The sequence below is a fragment of the Phytophthora cinnamomi genome (assembly GCF_018691715.1).
Source record: "Phytophthora cinnamomi strain GKB4 chromosome Unknown Contig71, whole genome shotgun sequence".
Classification (NCBI taxonomy): Eukaryota; Oomycota; class Peronosporomycetes; order Peronosporales; family Peronosporaceae; genus Phytophthora; species Phytophthora cinnamomi.
The window spans coordinates 310811-331938 of NW_027151004.1; the positions used below are offsets into that span (position 1 = coordinate 310811).

General features: G+C 53.2%; 6 protein-coding genes across 6 annotated transcripts; 2 read left to right on the forward strand and 4 right to left on the reverse strand.

Moving 5' to 3' along the window:
• Positions 1 to 77: 77 nt before the first annotated feature.
• On the reverse strand, positions 78 to 1679 carry IUM83_14680 (ABC transporter; the record flags this gene model as incomplete). Its single annotated transcript, XM_067939445.1, has 1 exon — positions 78 to 1679. One exon carries the CDS (start codon positions 1677 to 1679, stop codon positions 78 to 80), a length of 1602 nt encoding a protein of 533 aa, XP_067786044.1.
• Positions 1680 to 2652: 973 nt separating this feature from the next.
• Positions 2653 to 4230, forward strand: IUM83_14681 (ABC transporter; the record flags this gene model as incomplete). The annotated part of the gene is made up of 1 exon (XM_067939446.1): positions 2653 to 4230. The coding sequence occupies one exon, from the start codon at positions 2653 to 2655 to the stop codon at positions 4228 to 4230; it is 1578 nt and encodes a 525-aa protein (XP_067786043.1).
• An 89-nt stretch (positions 4231 to 4319) lies between these two features.
• IUM83_14682 (ABC transporter) lies at positions 4320 to 5846 on the reverse strand (the record flags this gene model as incomplete). Its single annotated transcript, XM_067939447.1, has 1 exon — positions 4320 to 5846. One exon carries the CDS (start codon positions 5844 to 5846, stop codon positions 4320 to 4322), a length of 1527 nt encoding a protein of 508 aa, XP_067786046.1.
• A 451-nt stretch (positions 5847 to 6297) lies between these two features.
• On the reverse strand, positions 6298 to 11451 carry IUM83_14683 (Flagellar associated protein; the record flags this gene model as incomplete). Its single annotated transcript, XM_067939448.1, has 2 exons — positions 6298 to 7637; positions 10101 to 11451. 2 exons carry the CDS (start codon positions 11449 to 11451, stop codon positions 6298 to 6300), a joined length of 2691 nt encoding a protein of 896 aa, XP_067786045.1.
• A 535-nt stretch (positions 11452 to 11986) lies between these two features.
• Positions 11987 to 14129, reverse strand: IUM83_14684 (Zinc finger C2H2-type/integrase DNA-binding domain; the record flags this gene model as incomplete). The annotated part of the gene is made up of 4 exons (XM_067939449.1): positions 11987 to 13435; positions 13516 to 13608; positions 13728 to 13871; positions 13983 to 14129. The coding sequence occupies 4 exons, from the start codon at positions 14127 to 14129 to the stop codon at positions 11987 to 11989; spliced, it is 1833 nt and encodes a 610-aa protein (XP_067786048.1).
• An 887-nt stretch (positions 14130 to 15016) lies between these two features.
• IUM83_14685 (uncharacterized protein) lies at positions 15017 to 15614 on the forward strand (the record flags this gene model as incomplete). The annotated part of the gene is made up of 2 exons (XM_067939450.1): positions 15017 to 15418; positions 15501 to 15614. 2 exons carry the CDS (start codon positions 15017 to 15019, stop codon positions 15612 to 15614), a joined length of 516 nt encoding a protein of 171 aa, XP_067786047.1.
• Positions 15615 to 21128: the final 5514 nt, after the last annotated feature.

Here is a 21128-nt window from a genome sequence, read left to right on the forward strand (position 1 = left end):
TTCAGTTGTGCACGGAAGTGACTCAACTGCACGCGTGATTGGCTTTATATTTCGGTCATTTTCCAAGCGCATCGAGTCTACAACGATAGACACTCGAACCATTTCAAGGGCTTCTGGGAATCCTTGAGGAGACCATCGCCATTTAGGAACGCCGTGTCCGCGTGATTCAGCTGCGGCTTGTAGTATCGGTCGTAGTAGTGCGTGCCGAACAGGGACTCGTCGAGCCCACCGAGACAGCTCTGAAACTCCACGAGACCGTCGTTCTTCTTGGACTTGTGCGGAACGATCGTTCCGGCGAGGATGCAACCGACTTGGTATCCCGAGAAGAGCCCCATGAAGCTGTTACTGCACATGGCCGCCGACACATTTCCACGATACGCTTCCTGGGCCGCAACGTACGCCGCGTCGATCGACGGGGTGCTGTACTTCCCGCCCTGGTAAATGGTCGACTTGCGCGATTTAGGCATGGGGCATTGGCCTACCACCTCGAACAAGTCTGTGGCAATGTTGCCGTCAGCTTCACAAATGCCCATAAGATAGTCCGAAGCCATGCTGCCAGTCATCGGGGCGCTAAGAGCCACCCACGACGTCGTCTTACTAAATCTGCACTTGCCTTTAGCCAGAGCGCCAGCCATGACCAGCCCGCCCATCGAGTGGGTCACAACGATAGTGTTATCGATGATTCCAGCCTCCACGTCGCTCGTTTCGCTCATCTCGAGCGAGAAATCGCAGAACTTCTGCTGCAACGTATCGTTCCTCCAACCGGCGTAGTTGGTGTTGATAACCGCGTACTTGATCTCGGAGCAGCACGGCGCGTGGCCGTGGACGTCGCCGAACTTCCTCTTGGTCATCCTCGGCGTGTCCTGCAGCGTCGGCAGCTCGTTCGGGTTGCCCAAACCGTGCAGGAAGATGCACGGGCGAGGTGTCCTCAAGCACTCGCCGCATTCCGTCTCCTCCATTGCCATGTGTGCCGCTTCCTCCAACTTCCTCGATGTGGTGGACGATAGCTCACCACCGGTAGCCAACGCCAGCGCCGTCGGCGTCATTAAAGTGGCCTTCTCCACCGGATCGCACGAAATCGTTCCGTCGGTGAGTTTCGGCTGGGGAATGGAAATCGGGCCGTCAAGGTACGTGACGTCAATGCCGAAATCGCTACTGTACGCCGTGAATCCGGCCTTGCCCAACGAACAGATAGCGAAATGGGACCCAGAGAACGTCGTCTTGAACAGTTTACCACTTGGGCACTCTACCTTCTTCGTGCCGATCGAGGCACTAGGAATGGGCGTGGCGTCATTGAGCGCCGGTAGGATCTTGTCGAACGGCAGCGTGTTGGGCGGCAGACACCGAACTGTTTCGGCGGCATCGCCTTGTGTGGTGGACAGGTAGGCGGCGCCGTCCACCACGGTGTACGTGAATTCTTCGTCGTCGTCCAGGAACGTCACGTAGCTGTCATATAGCACGCTGGCGCCGTTGGCGGACACCACGGGGGTGGCGTACACGTCGAACTCGGACTGGCCGTGCAGCTTCATCGACTTGCGCTTCAGAGCGACATGAAGCTTCACGGATGGGGCATTTTTCAATGAGGTCTGCACCGATGCACCTTTCAATGCAGTGCTCGGCTGCGCGACGGCGAGCAGAGCGATCGCAGAGGCGGCCAGCACTCGCATGGAGGAAACCATTTCGTCGTCTTTTCAGGAGTTGCGACAAAGCACCAATGATTGATATCAGCGATAGTATTGAGAAAGTTGGCGCCGGGAATGGAAGGGGAGGAGCGCACCATCGTTGGATCCAGTCGTTGGCCATTGCTTGAACAACACCAACAAGTGTAGGCGTGAAGCCGACCTTCTGGAGTTCTTACAGTAAGTACCGAAGGGATCAAGCTCTCGGGTGCAGCAAATGCGTGCGTGCAACCGAACCCGCAACTCATCAGTCTGTACAAAGCAAATCTAACGAGAAATACAACATGTATAGTACACTGTAGTACTGAATCGCGGCTGATCACGCTCCGACTCCAGACCTGTACACTATTTCAGTACACAAGTGCATTGTCGGCCAGCACAGCATGTCAGTGCATTGCATTCGTTCCCATCCACGGCACTATATGCTGTTGCCTTCAGTATTCCACTCAAGTCGCCCAGCGCGAGCATCCGTACAGTTTGGTTTAGAGACCACGAAGAGATGCACAGGGTCAACGTGGTTTCCTTCACACTTAGCCTTTCGCGACGTGGTGGCGAGCTACTGGTACATGTATCGAGCCCAAAAGACCCGAGGCATGAGCTCGTCCGCGCACCCAAGTTGCAGCTTGACGTGGCGCAAACCGTACAGTTGTTCACGCTGGGCCCAGATGCTGCCTGTAGGATAGATTTCAAGCTTTGCTGTCCGTCTCCCAAGCCTTTGCATGGGGAATGCAGTCCGATCGCGAAGCCCGCGCACCAATCGAGAGGAATTAACCGCGGGGCAAATCGCTCAACGAATCGGCCTGGGATCGAGGAACTTTGATGCGTTCCTCGGTTTATGCCATGCATGTCTTGAAAACCGTGGCTACATGTTCACGGGGCATCAAGTTCAAAGCGCACGCACTTCTAAGTACATCCTGAGCCTCGGGCTGCCCGAGTCGGGCATACTCAGTTTCGGAGCGCGGTTGTCAGCATCATGAGGTTCGTCCTGCCTGCGTTCGTTGCGCTGTTCGCGGTATCCGAGTGTGCGGACACCACGCAGCACCGGAATCTCAAGGTGTCTCTGGTCGACGCGTCCCCTGTCAAACTACATGTCACGCTCCAGCGCAAGGCGATGGAACTGCATGGCGAGTCCGAGTTCGATGTGTACGCCAACCCCGTGGTGTCGGCTGACGGCCGAAAAGTGCTCTACAACGGCTACGCGACGTTCGTCGACGGCCACTCAAGCTTCACGTACTCGCTCGTGGGTGGCGCCGCGTACTTGCAGACCAACGACAGCTCGTCCAACGCCGCCTCAGTCCGATGCATCCCTCCCAGCACTCTGCCGTTCGGCAAGATTCTGCCTGCGCTGAACCACGCGACGCCCATTCCAAGTGCGTCGATCGGAGACGATCCGGTTGAGTGTGAGAGCGGCAACCTGCTCAAGACTTCGTTCGCTGGGGTGCACTACGCGATCTGCTCGTCCGGCGCGGACGGGTTCACTGCTCTGGCGAGCGACTTGACTATCGACGTGGAATATCTGGACAAGCCTGTGACTATCTCGGCGCCCAAGCTCAGCGACGGAACTTCGTGCAACGTTCTGGCCAAACCTACGGCCGTGACACCCACGGCCCTCGCGTTGATCACTGGGACTGACATACCAACTAGCACTTCAAGGAGACTCAAAGCCGAGTCGCACATGGCCATGGCTGGTTCGTCGTGCTCGTGCAATTCCACGCCTCGGCCGTGCATCTTCTTCCACGGTCTTGGCAACGAGAAGGACGAGCCTGAACTGCAGGACTCCTCGCGCCACTTTGGCTGGGACAAAATCCAAGGACACGCTCCGTGCTGCACGGTGATCAAGTACGCGGCGCTCAACACGGTCGACTACGCGTGGACCAACTCCTCACTACAGCAGAAGGTGTGCAAGCACACTCTGTCCATGTCCGCTTCGAGCGACCTGTCCTCGCGTACTATTGAAGACACGATCGTCGTCACGCACTCCATGGGTGGGCTCATGCTGGCTGGAGCACTCGCCAACAACGAGTGCAAGCTCGCGAAGAGCTCCACTTGGATCGCGTTGAGTCCTCCCATGACCGGCAGCATGTCGTCGGACTACCTCATGGACTTCTGCAACGGGGAGGTGAAGAATCTCATGACGGACTTGCTGTTCAACGGCCGATGCCCGACATCCACGGCCACGCAGTCTTGCGTCTACAAGACCGAGAAGTACAGCAGCGAGAAGCAAGACGCGGCGTACGACGCCGCGTCGGCAGCCTACCGCAAGCACGTGTTTGCCGCCATGTGCAGCAGTTCGTACGTGGGCAACATCTCCAAGTACCAAGCTAAGTACATGGTGGGCGGCCGGGTGATCCCGCACAAGTCGTCCAAGAACGACGGCCTGGTCGAGTTTCATAGCTGCGCCGGCGGACTGTCGCCCTCGCTTTTCGGGAGGAAGCACTGGGACCAGTTCTACAAGTGCGAGCTCAACCACGCAGATACGGCCTTCAAGACGGGCGATGGAATCTTCAAGGACACGGTGAGGCCCGTCAAGTGGTTTGAGTGCCTCATGTGAGCAGACGACAACTTGCAATTGATAATATGTATGAACTTCTAAGATGCGTTAGCTTTCACTTATCGATTGATCAGTTCTACAGATTAATTCTACAGCAAGCACTCGAACCACTTGACAGGCTTCTGGGAGTTCTTGAAGTATCCGTCTCCAGTCAAAAACACCGTGTCGGCGTGGTTCAGCTCCGGTCTGTAGAACTTGTCCTTGTAGCTCTTGCCAAACTTTGACTTATCCAGGCCTTTTGCACAGCTCTGGAACTCCACAAGCGCGTCATTCTCTGGTGACTTATGGGGAACAACTTTCGCTGCGAGGAGCATGATCGCTTCGTACACGGAGAAGATGCCGTTCGGGTTGTCGCTGCACATGGCGGCGCTCACATTACCCCGGTAGGCTGCTTGAGCGAGCTTATACGCCTCGTTCAGCTCCTTGGACGCGTATTTGTCCTTGTAGTACATGAGCGACTGCCGCGCGACAGGCATCGGGCATTGGCCGAAGAACTCCAGCAGGTCCGTCATAAATACGCTGATCTCGTCGTTGCAGAAGTCCTGGAAGTAGTCAGACGCCATACTCCCCAGCATCGGAGAACTCAAGGCCACCCACGTCGCACCGTCACCGAACCTGCACTTGCCCGTTGCAAGGGCCATCGACATGACGAGGCCGCCCATCGAGTGCGTCACCACAACGGTGTCCTTGATCACCCCCAAGTCCACATCGCTGGTGCTGCTTAGTCTAAGAGCTCGATCGCAGAACTTTTGCTGCAGCGAGTCGTTAGTCCAGCTGTAGTCCATGGTGTTCAAGATGGCGTACTTGACCTCCGTGCAGCAAGGCGCGTGCTTGTTCATGTTGCCCATTCTGCCACTAGCCTTCTTGGGCGTGTCCTGCAGCTCCTCCATCTCGTGTCGGTTGCCGATGCCGTGGAAAAAGACACACGGACGAGGCTTCGACTTACACTCGCACGTAGACGCTTCCATCGCCATGTGCTCCGCTGCCTTCAGAGTCCTGGATGTGCTCGTGGGAACGGCACTACCCGTGAGCAATGCCAGCGTCGTAGGCACAACGGAGCTGGGTTTTGCCGCCACTTCACAGGATAATCCAGAACTTAACGGGGGCACCTGGATCTCGACAGAGTTCTCCAAGTACTCCACCTCGATATCAATGTCGCTGCTGTACGCCTTGAACCCCGACTTGTCCGACAAACAAATAGCGAAGTGGGCGCCAGCGAACGTCGTCTTGAAGAGGTTCCCGCGTGTGCACTCAATGGTTTCATCGCCTATTGACGCGCTGGGAATGGGTACCGCATCGTTCAGTGAAGGTAAAATGTCGTCGAATGGCAGAGTTGTCGACGAAATGCATTGCTTCTCTCCGTCGGTTGTGGATAACTGTCCGACACCGCTGACATAGGAATACGTGAAGCTCTTGCCGTCCTCTGTGAACTCTGCATAGCCATCGTACAACACGCTAGCACCATTACCGGACACGACGGGCTTGGCAAAGACGTCGAACTCGGACTGTCCGTGAAGTTTCATGCTCTCGCGTTTGAAGGCGACATGAATCTTCACGGGTGGGGCGTCCGCCAACGAAGTTTGTCGTTGCTGACCTGGGGTCTGGGACTTGCCCATGGCGGTCACTACTGCCGCCAGGGCGAAAAAGAAGATAAACGCGTTTGGCCAGCTACGTCTTGTCATGTCAGGCGAGACAAATGAGGAATGAATTACTGGTAGTAATTCACTCAGGCTAAGACCAAGCCGGTTCGCTGTGTACTACAGTACGGTGTTGCGGCGCCCACAAGCTCACAGCTCGGGATAAAAGAAGCCGGCAACTGGTTCGTAGGCTCAAAAGTGGGGGCTCAACGCAAGCATGCACATCACTGAACACATGCACTTGATCTGCAGCGAATCCTGTCACTTCGTCCATTCCAGCGATACATACATTCCTATGTACTGTGACCGCGTCATTTGTTTAGTATCTGCTCTTTAGTCACAGGAGTGTAGATTGGCTGGCATACGAAGTGATAAGACCGCGTTTTACACGTACTTCACTTCACACCGTGGACATGCTATCCCAACATCGCTAGTTTTCTAGCCGAGCTCTCAAGATGACTGTGACAATGCGAGTGTCCGCTCCGTCGGGCACTGTTGATGCACCCGCATTTGTCGCTCCTTTTTGCTGGTGACCGGATGTCGCTGTCGCAGCGGATGGTACTGGAGCCGCTCCTGTAACTGGTAGTGTTCGCCAGAGAGCGCCACCTTTCAGAGTACACTGTACTCGAACCTGCACCCACTGGACCACTTCCAGCTCCAGTCGACGCTGAGCCGACTTCGCACGAGCCGAACTTGCTGGCACTGACACTGCACCAGTCGACCGAGCAGAACTCGAAGGCGTTGGAGTGTCCGATCCGAGAGCTGATGCAGCCGCTGGCACTGGCGGGTGATACGTCACTTGAATCGCGAGTTGTTGGCCAGCGGCGATAGCACCGCGCGCAGGCTCCAGCGTGAACATTTTGGCGTGCGGCGAGGCTGCGTCCACTACGAGTTCAAATGAACCAGCCGAGCCGCCAGCGTTCGCAACAGCTCCTGCAGGTACTTCATCCAGCCCGCCGTAGATGCCGCTGCTCGGTGTAGTGCTGCCGATGAACAAAGTCTTCGTGATCCGTCCTGAGCCGCCAGTGTCGGTCTCGCCGGCGAGAGAACCACGGCTGCTGCAAAGGACTTCATCCCCCGCGAAGGTAAGGATGACGGAGGATGGAGGTTTGCGCAGTCCTGCAGCTGGTAACTCGCCCACTCCGATACTCGGCGGCAGCTGGCTCAGCGGAACACTCGGGGGTAGATCAAACAGGTCTTCCACTGGACGAGGCGTCAAGAGCGGTGATCTCTTTGGTAACAGGCCAACCTCAGTATCAACGTGGTCGCTTGGAACTGGGGAAATATCCGCTGTAGGAGCGAACACGTAAAGCTGGTTCTCCCAGCAGCGACCAGCAACGCTGATGACGTGCTGTTCGCTTTCATTCGGCACCTTGATTCGATACCTCCTTGCGTAGTGACCAGGCCTCTGGTGGTCAGGCTGGAACACCACTTGCACCGTGATTGACCCATTCTCGGGAATAACTGCGCTGGTAGGGGAAAACGTGAACACCGGTAGACCCGTAGAAGTAGTCATCGACTTCTCCGCTTTCACCCCTGATGCCTCCTCTTGCTTGGCGCTATAGCTTTCATCCAGAGCAACGATCGAAAAGGCCAGCGGGAAGGCACTGCCGTTGGCCAACACAAGTTCCCGCACGCTCCGAGTTCTCGCCAGCACGTCTAGGAAATCCAAGTTCCCGTTTGGCGGCGTCAGAGTCAAACTGGGGTTGATGCCTTCACCTCGAAGCCGAACGCGGATATGCACGCCTAGAGCTGTAAGCTCCAACTCGTCTTCGTATATCAAAGGCGTTAGCGGCTCGAATTCAACACGAATTGCACGCTTTTTCCTGGTATCGGAGCTCGATGATAACTCACGCAAGGCTCCAATCAGACGGAATGCCCCTAGTATGTGAAGAGGTTGGGCGCGCAGCAACACACTATCCGTCGTACTGGGTGCCATCTCCAGAGTGAGTTCTCGTACCAGCATTTGACCGATTGCCACCTGCCCGAAATCTAGCGTTGTCTCTGACGGGATCAAAAACGGCTCGATCACTGATGTCCGCACCTCAAGAGCTTGCAGCGGAGCTCGAGTTTCATTCTTCGCGGATCGTTTTTCGTCCGAATTTCGCTCTCGCTGCTGGAAACAAAGGATAGTCCAAATGTGGTGGCAACTTCGAGGTTCGGCGGCAATAGCTGACCTGGATGGTGCTGGACCTGCTTCAACATCTTCGTCTGGCCGATCGCTGAGCGGTGATGAGCCTTGCTCATGACTTAAATCTGCCTGCACACTTCTGGCAGAAGCTATTGGAGAAACGCCCTCGCTATCGCTAACGGTGTCGTCTGCTTTCGCCTCGAAGTAGCATGTTTTATCCAGCTTGAAGATGTCCTCCGTCGGCTCAAAGTCGATTTCCAGGCGTACAGTCTCGCGTGGCGCCAAGCGCGCTACCAACGGCGTTATTCGCAGGAAAGGAGAAGCTTCCGGAGGCAGTCGCAACTCTACGAAGCGCGAGTGGTGGTCGGATTGGTTGGTGAGCTTGACATTGCACGTCTGAGTTTGTCCCAGTGATGTAGCGCCGAGCCGAACAGCCGAATGGGAAAATACCAGGTCACTAGTCACGCCACTACCTGAACACGAGAGCGTATACTCCTGGTTGAACGTTGAGGACCACAGCGTCAGAACAGGTCTCGTTCGCGCCATGTGACCAGCAGGCTTCATCGAACCAGGAAAGCTGGGCTCGTATACAATCCGCAGCGTCCGTGTCTCGCCTGGTAACAGCACAAACCCCACTCCCGCAGAAACGTCGGATACGGTCACGTCTTTCGGTAAGGAAGTGACGCCAACGCGCTGGGGCACGCGGGCCGGATTGGAGATCGTCAGCTCATGACTAACACTGTGCCCGACGCAACACGATCCAAAGTGCAAACCTTCACCGGAGCTTCCGGTCTTGACGTCAAGATGCAATGTTGAACCTGTAAGTCTTGCTGTCAGCAAGAAGAAAACCGGCACGACTTGATCGGGCACCAATACTTGAACGGGAACTACCAACATTCCAAGCTCACGTGAGCCCAACCCAGCGCGTTCAATTCGCTTCCACATTCGCTCATCGGGCCGAAACTTGACTTGTACCGGGAATTTGCCCTCCTGTGAAGCTACTGCAGCTTGTACGAAGCCAAAACCAGGATTGAATTCGACGTATTTGGACAGTACCTTTGGTACCTGCACTTGAATCTTGAGAGCGACTTTACCTCGATTGCAGACGACGAGCTGGTGGCGATACAGCTTTCCGTAAGCACAGCAGCGAAAGTTTAGGCGGGCGTGAGCGACAAAAATTGGGACCTCGGAGGCGACGCCAGATACCGAAACACAGATGGAGGTGATCTTCCGCAGGTCTGGTGACGATATCCCAGAAGATGAAGCTGCTGCTGGGAACTCAAGAACGTACTGCTCGTTCTCCAACTTCATAGCTGCAGCAGGTGCGAACGTGAAAGACATCGAGCTGCTTGAATATGGCGCCACGACTCCGCGTCTTGTAAAACGAACCGGCTCATCAGCTCCGTCAGGTTTAAATCTTGTAGTTTCGTAAATACGTTCGACGAGCTCCAGTTCCTCTGTACTCAGCGGATCTCTAGCGTCGTCGTCACCTTCTTGTATTTCTCGTTCCACGACTTCAACTTGCGTTATGCGAGTTCCTGATGTCTTTGTTGAGGCCGCACTTGTAGCTCGAGATGCCAGTGCCAACTGTTGATCCTCTTCGACGTCATTGTTACCATCCATAACTTCTACCGCTGGTTCCTCTCCGTCGATATTATCACCCTTGTCTTCTTGAGGGTTCTCGTTAGTGTTCGAATCTTGACGTACCTCCGCTGCATCAGTACCGTCGATATTCTCACTTGTTTCGCTTATAACGTTAATGTCAACAACTTCACCTTGATCAGTCGGTGGTTGGTCACCTACGAGAGCAATGGACCGCGGTGTTTCTATTGAAGCTGATGGTACACGTCGCACTCGAAATTCCAACGGAAGAGCGCCATTGTTAGACAGTTGCAAAGCCACCGTCGCTCGTTCACCAACCACCACTTCATGGAATCGCACCTCTCGCTGGTTTAGCACAGGTACAGCCTTCTTGCAAGTACAACGAACTGGGATCTGAAATACTCCAGTCGGTGCTGCAACCGAAAGCGTTGTGTCTAAGTCGCGCCCTTCTGTTCCTATAAACGTCATACGCAACGAACAGCTCATGCCTGCCGACATACGTCCCGGCTTCTCATACACGATGTCGAAGAGCTCAATCACCTCGTCGTCCATCGCCAGCAGTCGGAACTGGTTGAAAGTATTGGAGACATTCGTGAGCGTGAAGCTGAGCGTAAGCGGACGACCCACGTCGAAGTCCTTGAAGCAAAGCATCTGTGGGTTTGCGAGGAATGCATTTCCAGAAAACGTCTTGCCCCAAACAACTTGAGACTGCGCGAATCGAGAGTCTTTTTGTCGTCGTCGTACTTTTGCCAGTTGTCGTTCCTCCAACACGCTCCGCCCTCGAGCCTTTTTAAGCTTGGTTGGTTGAGCTGAATCCTCAGCAGCCGGATTGTCGTCATCTTCGTGGCGCGGGTCTTGAGATCGACGAGAGCCCTTCGCTGCAATCGGTGGCAGCTTCACATCGCTATTTGAAAGCAGCACATGGTTCACTTTACGCAGATCTTGACCAGGTTTCACACCCGGAAGCGCCGGCATGACGAGCCTCTCGGAGACTGTTAGCTCCGCATCTTCCTTCTCCTCTCTCTCTGACCGACCCGAGCGTGGCGTAAGCGCTCCACGGTCGTCTGAGTCTTGCTGGGAATGATGACCTCTCCGTCGAGGCAGCAACAAGGAGGTTGGCTCTGTTCCGGCATGAGACGGTTTAGCCAGTACTTTCGCCACCACTCGCCGACGGTGTTCAGGACTCAGTACAGCGCTGCGTCCAAGACCGAAGCTGTAGTCTATGATAGTGGTCTCTTGGGACGGATACACCCGAACCATTTTGCCCGTAGGGTCCAGCGCTTCTTTCCCGGTTCGGGACAGCAAATACGCATTCGTGCGCTCCTCCTGCGCTGCGCGCCCCATTTCGCGCTGGTACTTGCGCTCGTAGGCGCGGTTTTCCGCCTCAAGCTTCTCTCTTCGCCTCTGCAGCACCTTCTCCGCCTCCAATCGGCCCAGAAGTTTCGCCTCGCGGTCTTGAATGTTGCGCTCGATTTTCGAGCGCTCCTTGCGGGCTTCTCGCTGCACGACTTTCCTCCTCGCCACCTCGTACGGGTTCTTGCCTTGGTCCAGCAGACTTTGGTGCGTCCGAGCTTGGTGAGCCCGTTCCGCTTGCTGCTGAGCTTGGATGATGGAACTCTGGGCCGCGATTTTCGCTGAAGACGCGTCCAGGTCCTGCTTCAACTCGAGAACAGCTTCAACTCGAGCGCCTCGCTCGTTCTGAGCCTCCAGCACCATCTGCGCTAGATATCGACGATCCGTGCGAAACCCGTCGTGCAGCCGCTGCTGCACCGGGGCGCGTGGATTCTCCACCACTCCATTTTGTCCCGACGAAGCAGCAGCGACAGCATCAACATCGTCCCGGGCAGCCATGAAGCACCACGAGCTCAATTGGGCGAGCACGACCAACAGACGCCACCAAGGAGTCGGTCGAGCTTGTGACGCTTGAAGCTCGAGGGGCTCTTGACTCCGCGTAAATAGAAGACGGCGAGCAGGTCACCTCCGGTTCTGCAGCTAACACATCAGCAACGAACATGCAAGTTTTTAGCTGTTTTTCTTGTTTCAACACAATTCACGCGGAAGGGTAGGCCTATGCGACGGGAGTCGACAACGGTTGCTAGCCCAACTAGTCCACAGTGCCCGCTGTCGTCCACGACACTCACCCGCCTCCGCTACACCAAAGCAAGTGACACTATGCAGTACAAACAAATACACAACACCCGTCCACGCCCACTATCTCCTGGGTTGTCCGGGTCCACACCTACGGAAAAGGGAAAGTCGAGTTAGCTGCCCCCGCGCTCCAAGTCGGAAGTTGTCGTCGTGCAAGAGGAGCCAAGTCGGAAGGATGAAGCCACACGACCCAAAACTGCTGCGGGTCGTGGTCTATCGCTGGGCTAGAGAGCAGCTGTCAGAGCAGCGAGGGGGCCATGCCAACGTCGTCGAGAGCGTAGCCGACACTGTTGCTGTCGCCCTCGAAGTCGTTGGGTGTTCTCCACTCAACTGCGTCATCGTGCTGCAGCAATTCGTCGAGGGCCTGAGACGACGGCTGCGAGTCGCCCACCGTTGCGATGCCAGCTTCCGTCGGCACCCAGAGCAGCGGCTGAACGTTAGTGTCCACCGTCTTGGCTGCTATTGTCGGTTCGGGCCCTCCGAACCATTGCTGATAGTTATTGTCGTTGTGCTGTAACATTTCGTCTCCTGCTGGCAGGATAATCGGGTTCGCAGTCGCCTCGCGTTTGATTGCCAGCGACTCGAGCGGCAAGGATGAGAAATGGTTAAACGCAGGGTGCATCGGAGCAGCAGCATGGACCGGATCGGACGCAGAGCGCAGCCTCCCCGCCCTCCCGTCGCTCGCCGACAGCCTCCCATACACGGATTCCACGCTACCTGGCGGCGTATCCCCCTGCGCCACCGACATTTTCTCCAAATGACTCGACAAATGCCAGTCGTCCCCAAGCGTGGCGAACGCGTTCAGCCCCAACTCCGCCTCTGGCTCGTTCATGGCAAACTCCCCGTGCGTCTCCACGGGCAGTGTCGAATTCTCCGAAATCTTGAAGCACTCCATTCCGACCGGCAGCATGTCCGCGTCCTCGCTCTCCGCGAAGCTCGTGTTCGACTGAAACGAGCTGGTCGACGGCGGACCTGCGAAGTCCAGCACCGATGGGTCCGCCACCTCCTCCGCGTCGCAGTTTGCCAGCACGGACAGAATGTCGCTGTCGATCGCCTGGTCATCACTCGACAACGACGTCGAGTGGTGGCCCGACGCCGCTGGAATCGGCCACTCGAACGACCCGCGACCACCGGAATCGATGGCGGTCAGCGGCAAAACAGGGTCGTGCACGCTTGCAGCTCTGTCGTTTTGGTGGTTCGGCGGCATTTTGAGCTCGTTGAGGGTCTCGAACGGGTGCATTTCAGGCAGCGACTCGGACTTGGAGCGCAGCTTCGCGCGTCGAATTGCACTGGCCGAAGCCGTCGCTGTTGTTGCTGCTGGCACCTTTTTGGGGTGCGGCGTGGGTGCTCGACGGGGTTTGCGGGGCGTCTTGGCGCGCGACTTCTTGGAATTGGCGCCTGCAACTCGGATAGAGAACGTGACTTCGGTCCGCGCTGGGATGGGGACGATGGGCGCTGAGAACTCGTCGGTGAGAGACACCGGCTCCGAGTTGGAGCGCGAGCGCATGTTGCGCCGTGGAGCTTTGGCGGACGGAGGGGCCATGTCGGCGTCGGTGATGGAGAGGTCTTCGCTGAGGTGGGTGGGGCTCGGCTCGGTGAGCAGCAGACTCGGGTCCGAGGGGAAGGCGACCAACGGGGTGGCAGGGCGGATGCAAACGTTGCGGGTGTGCACTGGGTAGGTGGGGGGCTGGTGGGTTGGTGAAGTGCAAAGCAACACGGTTAGTCCTGCCAGAATTTGGGTAAAAAAAACTTTTTTTTTCAGCGAACCTGGGTTTCTTGGGCTTCTGCAGCCGCCTCCGCCATCTCCTCGGGGTGTTTGAGCTTCTGGTGCTGGTTCAGCGAGCTCTCGGAGCCGTACGCCTGGCAAATAGCAAAGTTTTTGAAACAACAAACAAATGGTTAGCACTAGCCTAACCTGGCGACAGTGTTAACACTAGCCTAAACGGCAACAAGAGAATAAAAGATAACACTAGCCTAACCTTGTCACAGTCCCCGAAAGGACAGCGAAACTTGCGGTCGATCTCGGCTGCGCGTCGACGCCGCTTCTTGTTCAGTGACGGTGGTGCCTTGCTCCCTGCATCACCCTGTTCCTCCTCACGGAGATCTCCCGTCTCTATCTCCAACTGCAAGGCAAACCAGCAACAGCAGCAACAAAGTATTTAACACCATTTAACCGCCCGCTGTTTAGCACCATACGAAAACCGAGTCACCCTGTGTCCGGGTTGGACACTCACGTGCTGCTCCTCCTTAAACTTTGCCAGCTTCTTGGGGGCCTTCGGGGAGCTCTTCTTGGCGCGTCTAGGATTGGGCCTGGGCTTGGGCTCCGACATGTCCTCCATGGCCACGTCGGGCGCGGGCTTGCGCTGCTTCTTGGCCTTCATCACGCGCGGTTAAGGGAACTCTAAATCTTCCGGCAAAGGTGGAGCCAAAAGCCTGCGTAACCGCTTCTGGTTCTCTTGTCAAAGGTGATGGCGCCCTTTCGCGTGTCGATTCCTGAAGGGGAGAAAGGGGACAGGCGAAGGTGCATCTCTCAATTAAGTTGACAACAGTCAGATAAACTGATACTTTATATAAGTATCTGGACTACACGGCAAGTATACAGCAGCTTCAACATGATCTGCCTTGACATGGATGCTGGCACGCACGATTTGCAAGTGTCAGAGGGAAGAATGGGCTGCATGTATTGGGTTGTGCTGCGCAACTTGTGTACCTTGCTGTACGGTACAATCACGCACACACACCCAGTTGCATTGTGTCAGGGAGGAGTTGTTGCTTGGCAAGGCCCAACTTTGGGGTGGCGAGCATCGCTCAGCTCGTCTTCGGTCCAGTTCGACAGCGTCTTGCATCCTGTCTGCTCAGTTAAGGCTGGAGTCGGTCAAGCTGGGTAGCTTGACCGACTTGCTGGGGAGGGTGGGGACGCATCCCATTGACTGGCCACTTCAACGTGAACGTCCTCCAGATGACGACATGGTGGCAAGAGTCCATTGGTCCACAACCCTGTAGGGGGTCAAGGTGGATGGTACTTGTCTTTTGAGTCGGACATCTCCAAGTATAGTCCTGCCCACCTAGACATCTGAAATATTGCCAGCAGGTTATCGACTTGTCTGCGCTCCTGACTCACTGCTGTTGCCACATGGGGGTAGTGACTGGAGGACGAGCGGGGTATTTCGCGTACCGCTCAAGTGACGCGGCATGGGCGCTGTTTGCTCCTTCTCCATAGTGTTACATCTCCCCAGTTGAGATAGTTGGCCTCGCATCGCTGCACGTCATGGACGTCGAGTGCTCTTTCGGACGCAGCGTCCATGTGGATGGCGACGAGTGGATCGATCTGGGACCCCCGCCGTCGCCCGATTCCAGTGAGGATGGTGCGGAACCTGCACCGACACGAGATTGTCTGAGGGGCGCGGACGACGACCACAACAACCCTTTTGCTGTTCCGGGAGTCTCCAAGGCACCTACGACACCGGCGACTGCTCCTCTGGCGACTCCACAGCCCGTGACAGAGCCCGAACCGGAGCAGCCAGCCCTCAACACCCCCCGAAACCACTCAAAGACGAAGTTGCCCCAAGCCCCGATATCCAAGCCAACCTCCAACGTACCAGGACCGAAAAAGCCCAGTCCAAATCCACCAGGTCCTGTAGCCATGTCTAAGGCAGCGAGATCGAAAGAGGTGCGTCCCTGCTCGTTCGTTTTTTTTTTTACCAAAAGCGCGAGCTCTAACTAACCAACCCGATTTTGAGTCTTGTACGTAGGCTTTGATGGCGTTCTACCTCGGACGGGCGAAACAAATGGAAGCCAAGCACCAAAAGATGACCGTCTCTGCAGGCCGGGTAACCTCGGAACGCTCAGCGCCCATCGGACTTTGAAGAAACAAAAGCTGGAATCTTTGTGGCCCCTTGATCAAAATATATGCCTGCCCGTTGTATCATTCCGTGCCTGCTACTGCAGATCACTTGAGGCCGCAATGCTTTAACTATCTAAACAATATCTTTGTGTTAGTTGCTACTACTTGGACGCAACAAGAATGTCAGCTACAACTCCAGGCACAGCGAGCACAGATAATAGCACGAAGGGGGATCGCTTGCAAGGCGCCGACCGCATTGCCGTAAATTTTCAGCAATTCGAATTGTTTGTGCTCTTTTCCGCCATCGTCGTGATTTTTTGAAAGCAGGATTTCTATCCAACCACTCCACGACGCCCGGGACTTTTTTCCAAAGCGTTGACACCCTGCTTGAACTCCTTGACAACCGAGGGATTTTTTTTTCAAATACATGTACGAGGCACCGACGGAACTTTTCTCCAAATTTTTGCACGCCTAGAACGAGCCAAACCGGTTTTTTTTTTTTTACCGAACCAAAATTGAAGCGATTCTCGCAGCATTTATTCCATTTCCAAATGCGGAGAACGTGTCTTGCTGTATCATTCAATCTCAGCAGCAGAGTGAGGTTGTTACCTTTGAAGTTGCGAGTTCTTCCACCCAAGTGACCCAATGTGGACCCGAGAGATTAAGCTCAGTTCCACCTGGATATCCCCAGCATCATCTAGCACATCGGCGATGAAATGTCAAGTTAGACTAATGAGCTGGACGACGTGCTCGAACCCAAGAAGCTCGACGATGCGATCAATCTGAAAAAGCTGGACGCGAAGGAAGCTAACGGAAAGATGTACGACGATTTGACGTTCCTTGTCGACAATATCATCCCCGATCTTAAGAGGAAAAGGCTTCCCCGGAGAACATTTGCGAGTTGTTAGCACGGAAAGGAACCAAATCTGGCAGAATAGTGAAAAATTATCGACACTGTCAAATTCGCAAACATTATGTACGATAGACAACTCGCATGTATGGCAGAGCATATTAAGCACGCCCACAAAGTCCTTGCTCCTCATTTACAGCTACTAACTACGCAAATCCTTGACAGGAAGTAGGAAGCGCCCGATGTTAATGCTGTTACCGAAGCCGGACAAAGGCGCAATCGCAGTCAGCGATTATACCTGACCTCGCCATAACATATTTGGCATTTGCAAATGTGTTTTCATAATGTCTGGTTTAGTTTTCAAGCATCCAACTACATGAAGATAATTAGTGAAAGAGAGAAAACTGCAGCTAGATTCTGTACTAAATTACTACTTGATGTAGTGTGAGATGGCTACGCAAGCTTTGCACACACATGGAGTTCTTGCTGATGCCCATTAGCCCTGCTAAACTGATAATTGTGGAGAACGAGTGTTCGACCTGAAGTTAGGGTATGGCTGTACAAATAGCGGTTGGGAAGTTGAAGGTGACCGCTAGCCTTAAGCAGAGTGAGGAAGGGGTCGATGCCTCGCACTGCTCACTTTCGAATTTATTCGGCAACCAACACATTAGGAAGCGTCAGCTTTCCTGTCAAAGTGTTCTTGTTTCTCTTTGCAGAACGCGCTACATCACTTTCAAAGTGAAAAAAATGTATTTTGTACTTATTGCTTTCTCTGATGCAATGCAAACAGCACGACTCGAACCTGCCGTTCCTGGAGACGTAGGGTCTTGTTGGTTTAATATATCTAAATGAGAGAGCAAACAGAGGCAACATCAAAACCAAGCATCTTGATAACGAGGATGATGCAATGTCAGGCCCTCAGACCAGGGGGGGGCAACTCGATCGTAGCAACAACAGTGTCACTGATTCATCGCACGTCAAACTAGTACTTCAAGTACAACCAGTTTTCGCACAATCACATACTGTATAGCAAACGCTAGCGTTTGTAAACTGTTTGTTGAAGTGTGTAAAGTGTGTAGCAAAAAATACGACGAAGTAGCATGTTGGTGGTGTAGAGCAAATTTACCAAAAGCTAGCGAAGGATACGAACATGCTGGATTTAGTTGGGTGGTACGTGAACTTATCTTTGCACTACGTAGTATCAATTTTGCTGCGCTTTGTGAGGATACCTTTTTGTCGTTTTGTGTATTTTTTCATGAGAACGGCTTTCGAGTGGCAAAGTAGATGTAGCGGCCTTGAGCAACAATTCATAGCTGACTTGGAGTTAGTGACGGGTGTAAACAATACTTACAGTTATTAGCACCTAAATGCATGCTACTAGGGTAAGTTTATTTGGTGCATATCGAACTTGAGATTTCCTACATTAGAGCTTTCTACTGTACAGCAGTTGCGAAGCATGCAGATTTTTTCCTACATTTTCAAATTGGAAATCCCGACGAAAGGTTAAAGCAACGCACTCGCTATGAATACCGACGGCCCCATCTCAATCCCTCTTCCTCACGAATAGCATTGCGAACGTCCAGCAGAGGCTGACGCCCTCTAACGTTAAGAAGTCAGATAAATGCTGGGTGATCGAAATAGCAGTCGGAGGAAGGAGAAGGAACGCGAATGGATTTGTAAACGTCTATGTGGCGCTCTATTATATGCCGCTTATATAATCTCACGTTGCATTCTCTATCGTGAGGGCTTTAGTTTTACAGTCGGCTCTTGGCTCATTAGTACAGGGCTCCCCATGTTTGGTGCCTGGAAAAATTGAGATTGCGACGAATTCCGGTGGCAAAACTGAAGAATTGTGTCGACTACAAGCTCCTCGTGCGATATGCAACGACCTACGATACCAGAGTATTTCAGCGTACAGAACAAGGAATCAACGGCAGGGGCACCGCAGGAATGCATACGAAGTGACAAATTTGGGCTGCTGTGAAGCGGTCGAGTTGGTACAAAAGAAATGTTGGGGTTGCACACGAAGTATGCCACAGACGCCGAGAAGAAGTACTACCATGATTTTGGGACACTAATCAATCAACCGAACAACCATGTAGAAGAACCTTTGGAATCGGTTTTCGTGTCTTAACTCCAAATGTCAAAACCGGTTTTAGAAGTTACGCCCGACTTGGTCGTCTTGATCTTGCGGACAGTTTATCTCTTGCCTTATTTCCGTGATTCCCGGTTGGCCAACCGTGCGTATTCTGTGAAGTACTCTCTGCTATCAGAGAGATCACACACTGCCTTTACGTAATACCATGGCCTCTTTTCCTTGACCCAAAAGCGAACCAGTGCATTAGACTCCTCTGGATACGGACCAATCATGGCTACGAGGACTTCGCTTCTTTTGAAGCGTTCGAAAACGCCATCGTCGAACAGCTGCGTGTACCGCATGTAGGCCTTGTATGTGGCACTTTGCTCCCGTTTAGCCGAGTCCATTCTTTCCAATCCCAAGTTTGCCCAGGCTTCGTAAGGGGGAAGTCCGTCTTCCAGCCACTTTTTCAACCGCTCCTTCTCGGTCTTGAGCCAAAACTTCATGTAATACTTGAATTGGGGGCTCGCCACCAAAGCTTCATCAGATAGACCGTCCAGTTTCAACTTCTGCTTAACGAAGTCGTCCGACTTGCCGGATTTAGCCCATTTGTTCACTTTGAATGAGGTGAACAGGCCTCTATCTTCATTATCAGGGGAACTGCCGCTGATATCTTGCAGTCGTCTGTTCATTAACGAAGGATCGAGTGAGGACACCCTTGAAACCTTGCCTTCATGGTGCTCTGCCGCGATCAGAGTGTAACTACTAGCATGCACGATCAGCAACCAAAAATAACAGAGACGCATGGCGACAGGAAGAAAATGTCGATCAATGTGTTGGGGCCTTGAGGTCAAGGCTGGAAATTGTGAAGTCAGAGCTGAGTTGTGATATGTTCAAAGTGAAAATCGGTCGCTGGCTTGTGTGGTGTCGTCACGAAATGAAGACACGGCGGGGGGGAGCGGGCAGTGCTCCTAGATCTTGTATTAGAAAGGTAGATTGTAAAGTGAGACTTCTATCCTATAGGTCTAGCTGGAGACAGAGGCGGCAGGGCCCCTCCAGGCACTTGAGTGGACAGCATTCACGTCAACACACTTGTCGTTATGCTTTGGGCGTCAGCCTAGTTGTCGTTGTGCCGATCTTTCTGTCAGCACCCTTTTCGAAAACGACAGCTGCTTGGTGCTCGTAGTTCAACGCCAGAGACCAGCCTGTACTGTGCTGCTGCCGTACTAGCTAGCTAGGGCGGGCTGAATGTACTTGCCTGCACTATAGCTTGGGAGATTCATTCTCCATGGTCCGAGACAGAGCATGCCGATAACGGATGGAGTGACTATCCGGACTTGGGATCTCGTGATGGGGACACATAAACCTACGCCACGTAGGTTTACGTGTGTAGAACATTTTACCTAATGTACTAGGTCTGAAAAAAATAAATACGAGTAACTATCTAGACATAGAATCACACTAAAGGAGCCACAGATTATACTTGACAACATACGACTGCATTACAAAAAGTCAAATGTACTTCACAAAAAAGAGCGACTACGCAGAAAAATCAAGTAGACACCTCCTTCCTAGTCATCTACCCAATCACTTGCAACAATGCAGATCTACGTACTTACAGAGACAATGCTCTCGTATGGTTTCGTATTTGTTGATACCTGTATGGACACTCGCACGTAATCTTACTGAGATTGGCAATGCGCTCGAGAGTTGAGTTTATGTGGCCCGTAATTAGTGTTCGCACCAAAAAAAATGGCCGAACGCTAGCGTTTGCAAACTGTTTGTTAGTGTGTAGTAAAAATATTAACATATTGGTAGCAAATTTACCAAAGCTAGCGAAGGTTATGAACATGTTGGTGAAATTAGATCATTTTAGTTGTTGACGTGAACTCAGGCTTGTACATGTATATCAACACTGATGAATTTTGAGCCAATGAAGTTACATGTAAGTGGCGCCAATGAACCTCAATGCGAAACGAAATATTGCAGAGTTTTACTGAGTTTTCCACGAGCACGGGTTTCGATTGACTACAACAAACCAAGCTTTATTTTCCGTTCTACCGCTACCACCTCAAACCTCGAATGGGTGGGGGTCCTCTTTAACAACTCTATTTGTATTATAATAATAACAGAGGAAAAGTAGTAGTGCCGTTGCTACCTAATCGAACAAATGGTTTCGTGATGCATAGATCTCATAGTAAAAACTGCATTGTACAGTACAACGCAGACATGTGAATTTTCTAACTGACTGTAAGTGCTGTTTGCACACGTGTTTGTCCTTTTGGACCAAGTCGTTACCTTCAAATCAGTTACGAATTCGATGCTCGAGGTCAAATGGGGGAATACGCTTATACCATTCCTGGTATTGGCAGATTTATTTTAGTGAAGGTTTTTGAAACATTCCAAATACTGCATTAGCAGAACCCTGACAAGAGTACATTGCCACATGTTTTCTCTACGCTTCAAGCATGTTGCAACTTGTTCACACTTTAAGAGCGACAGGGAAATGGTACCGGTAGTGTCGTTGGTGTATTAGGTGGGTACGGCGAAGAAGTATTTTGCAGCATTTCAGCCCCAGGATACGTGACAACTGTTCGTATTATTAGCAT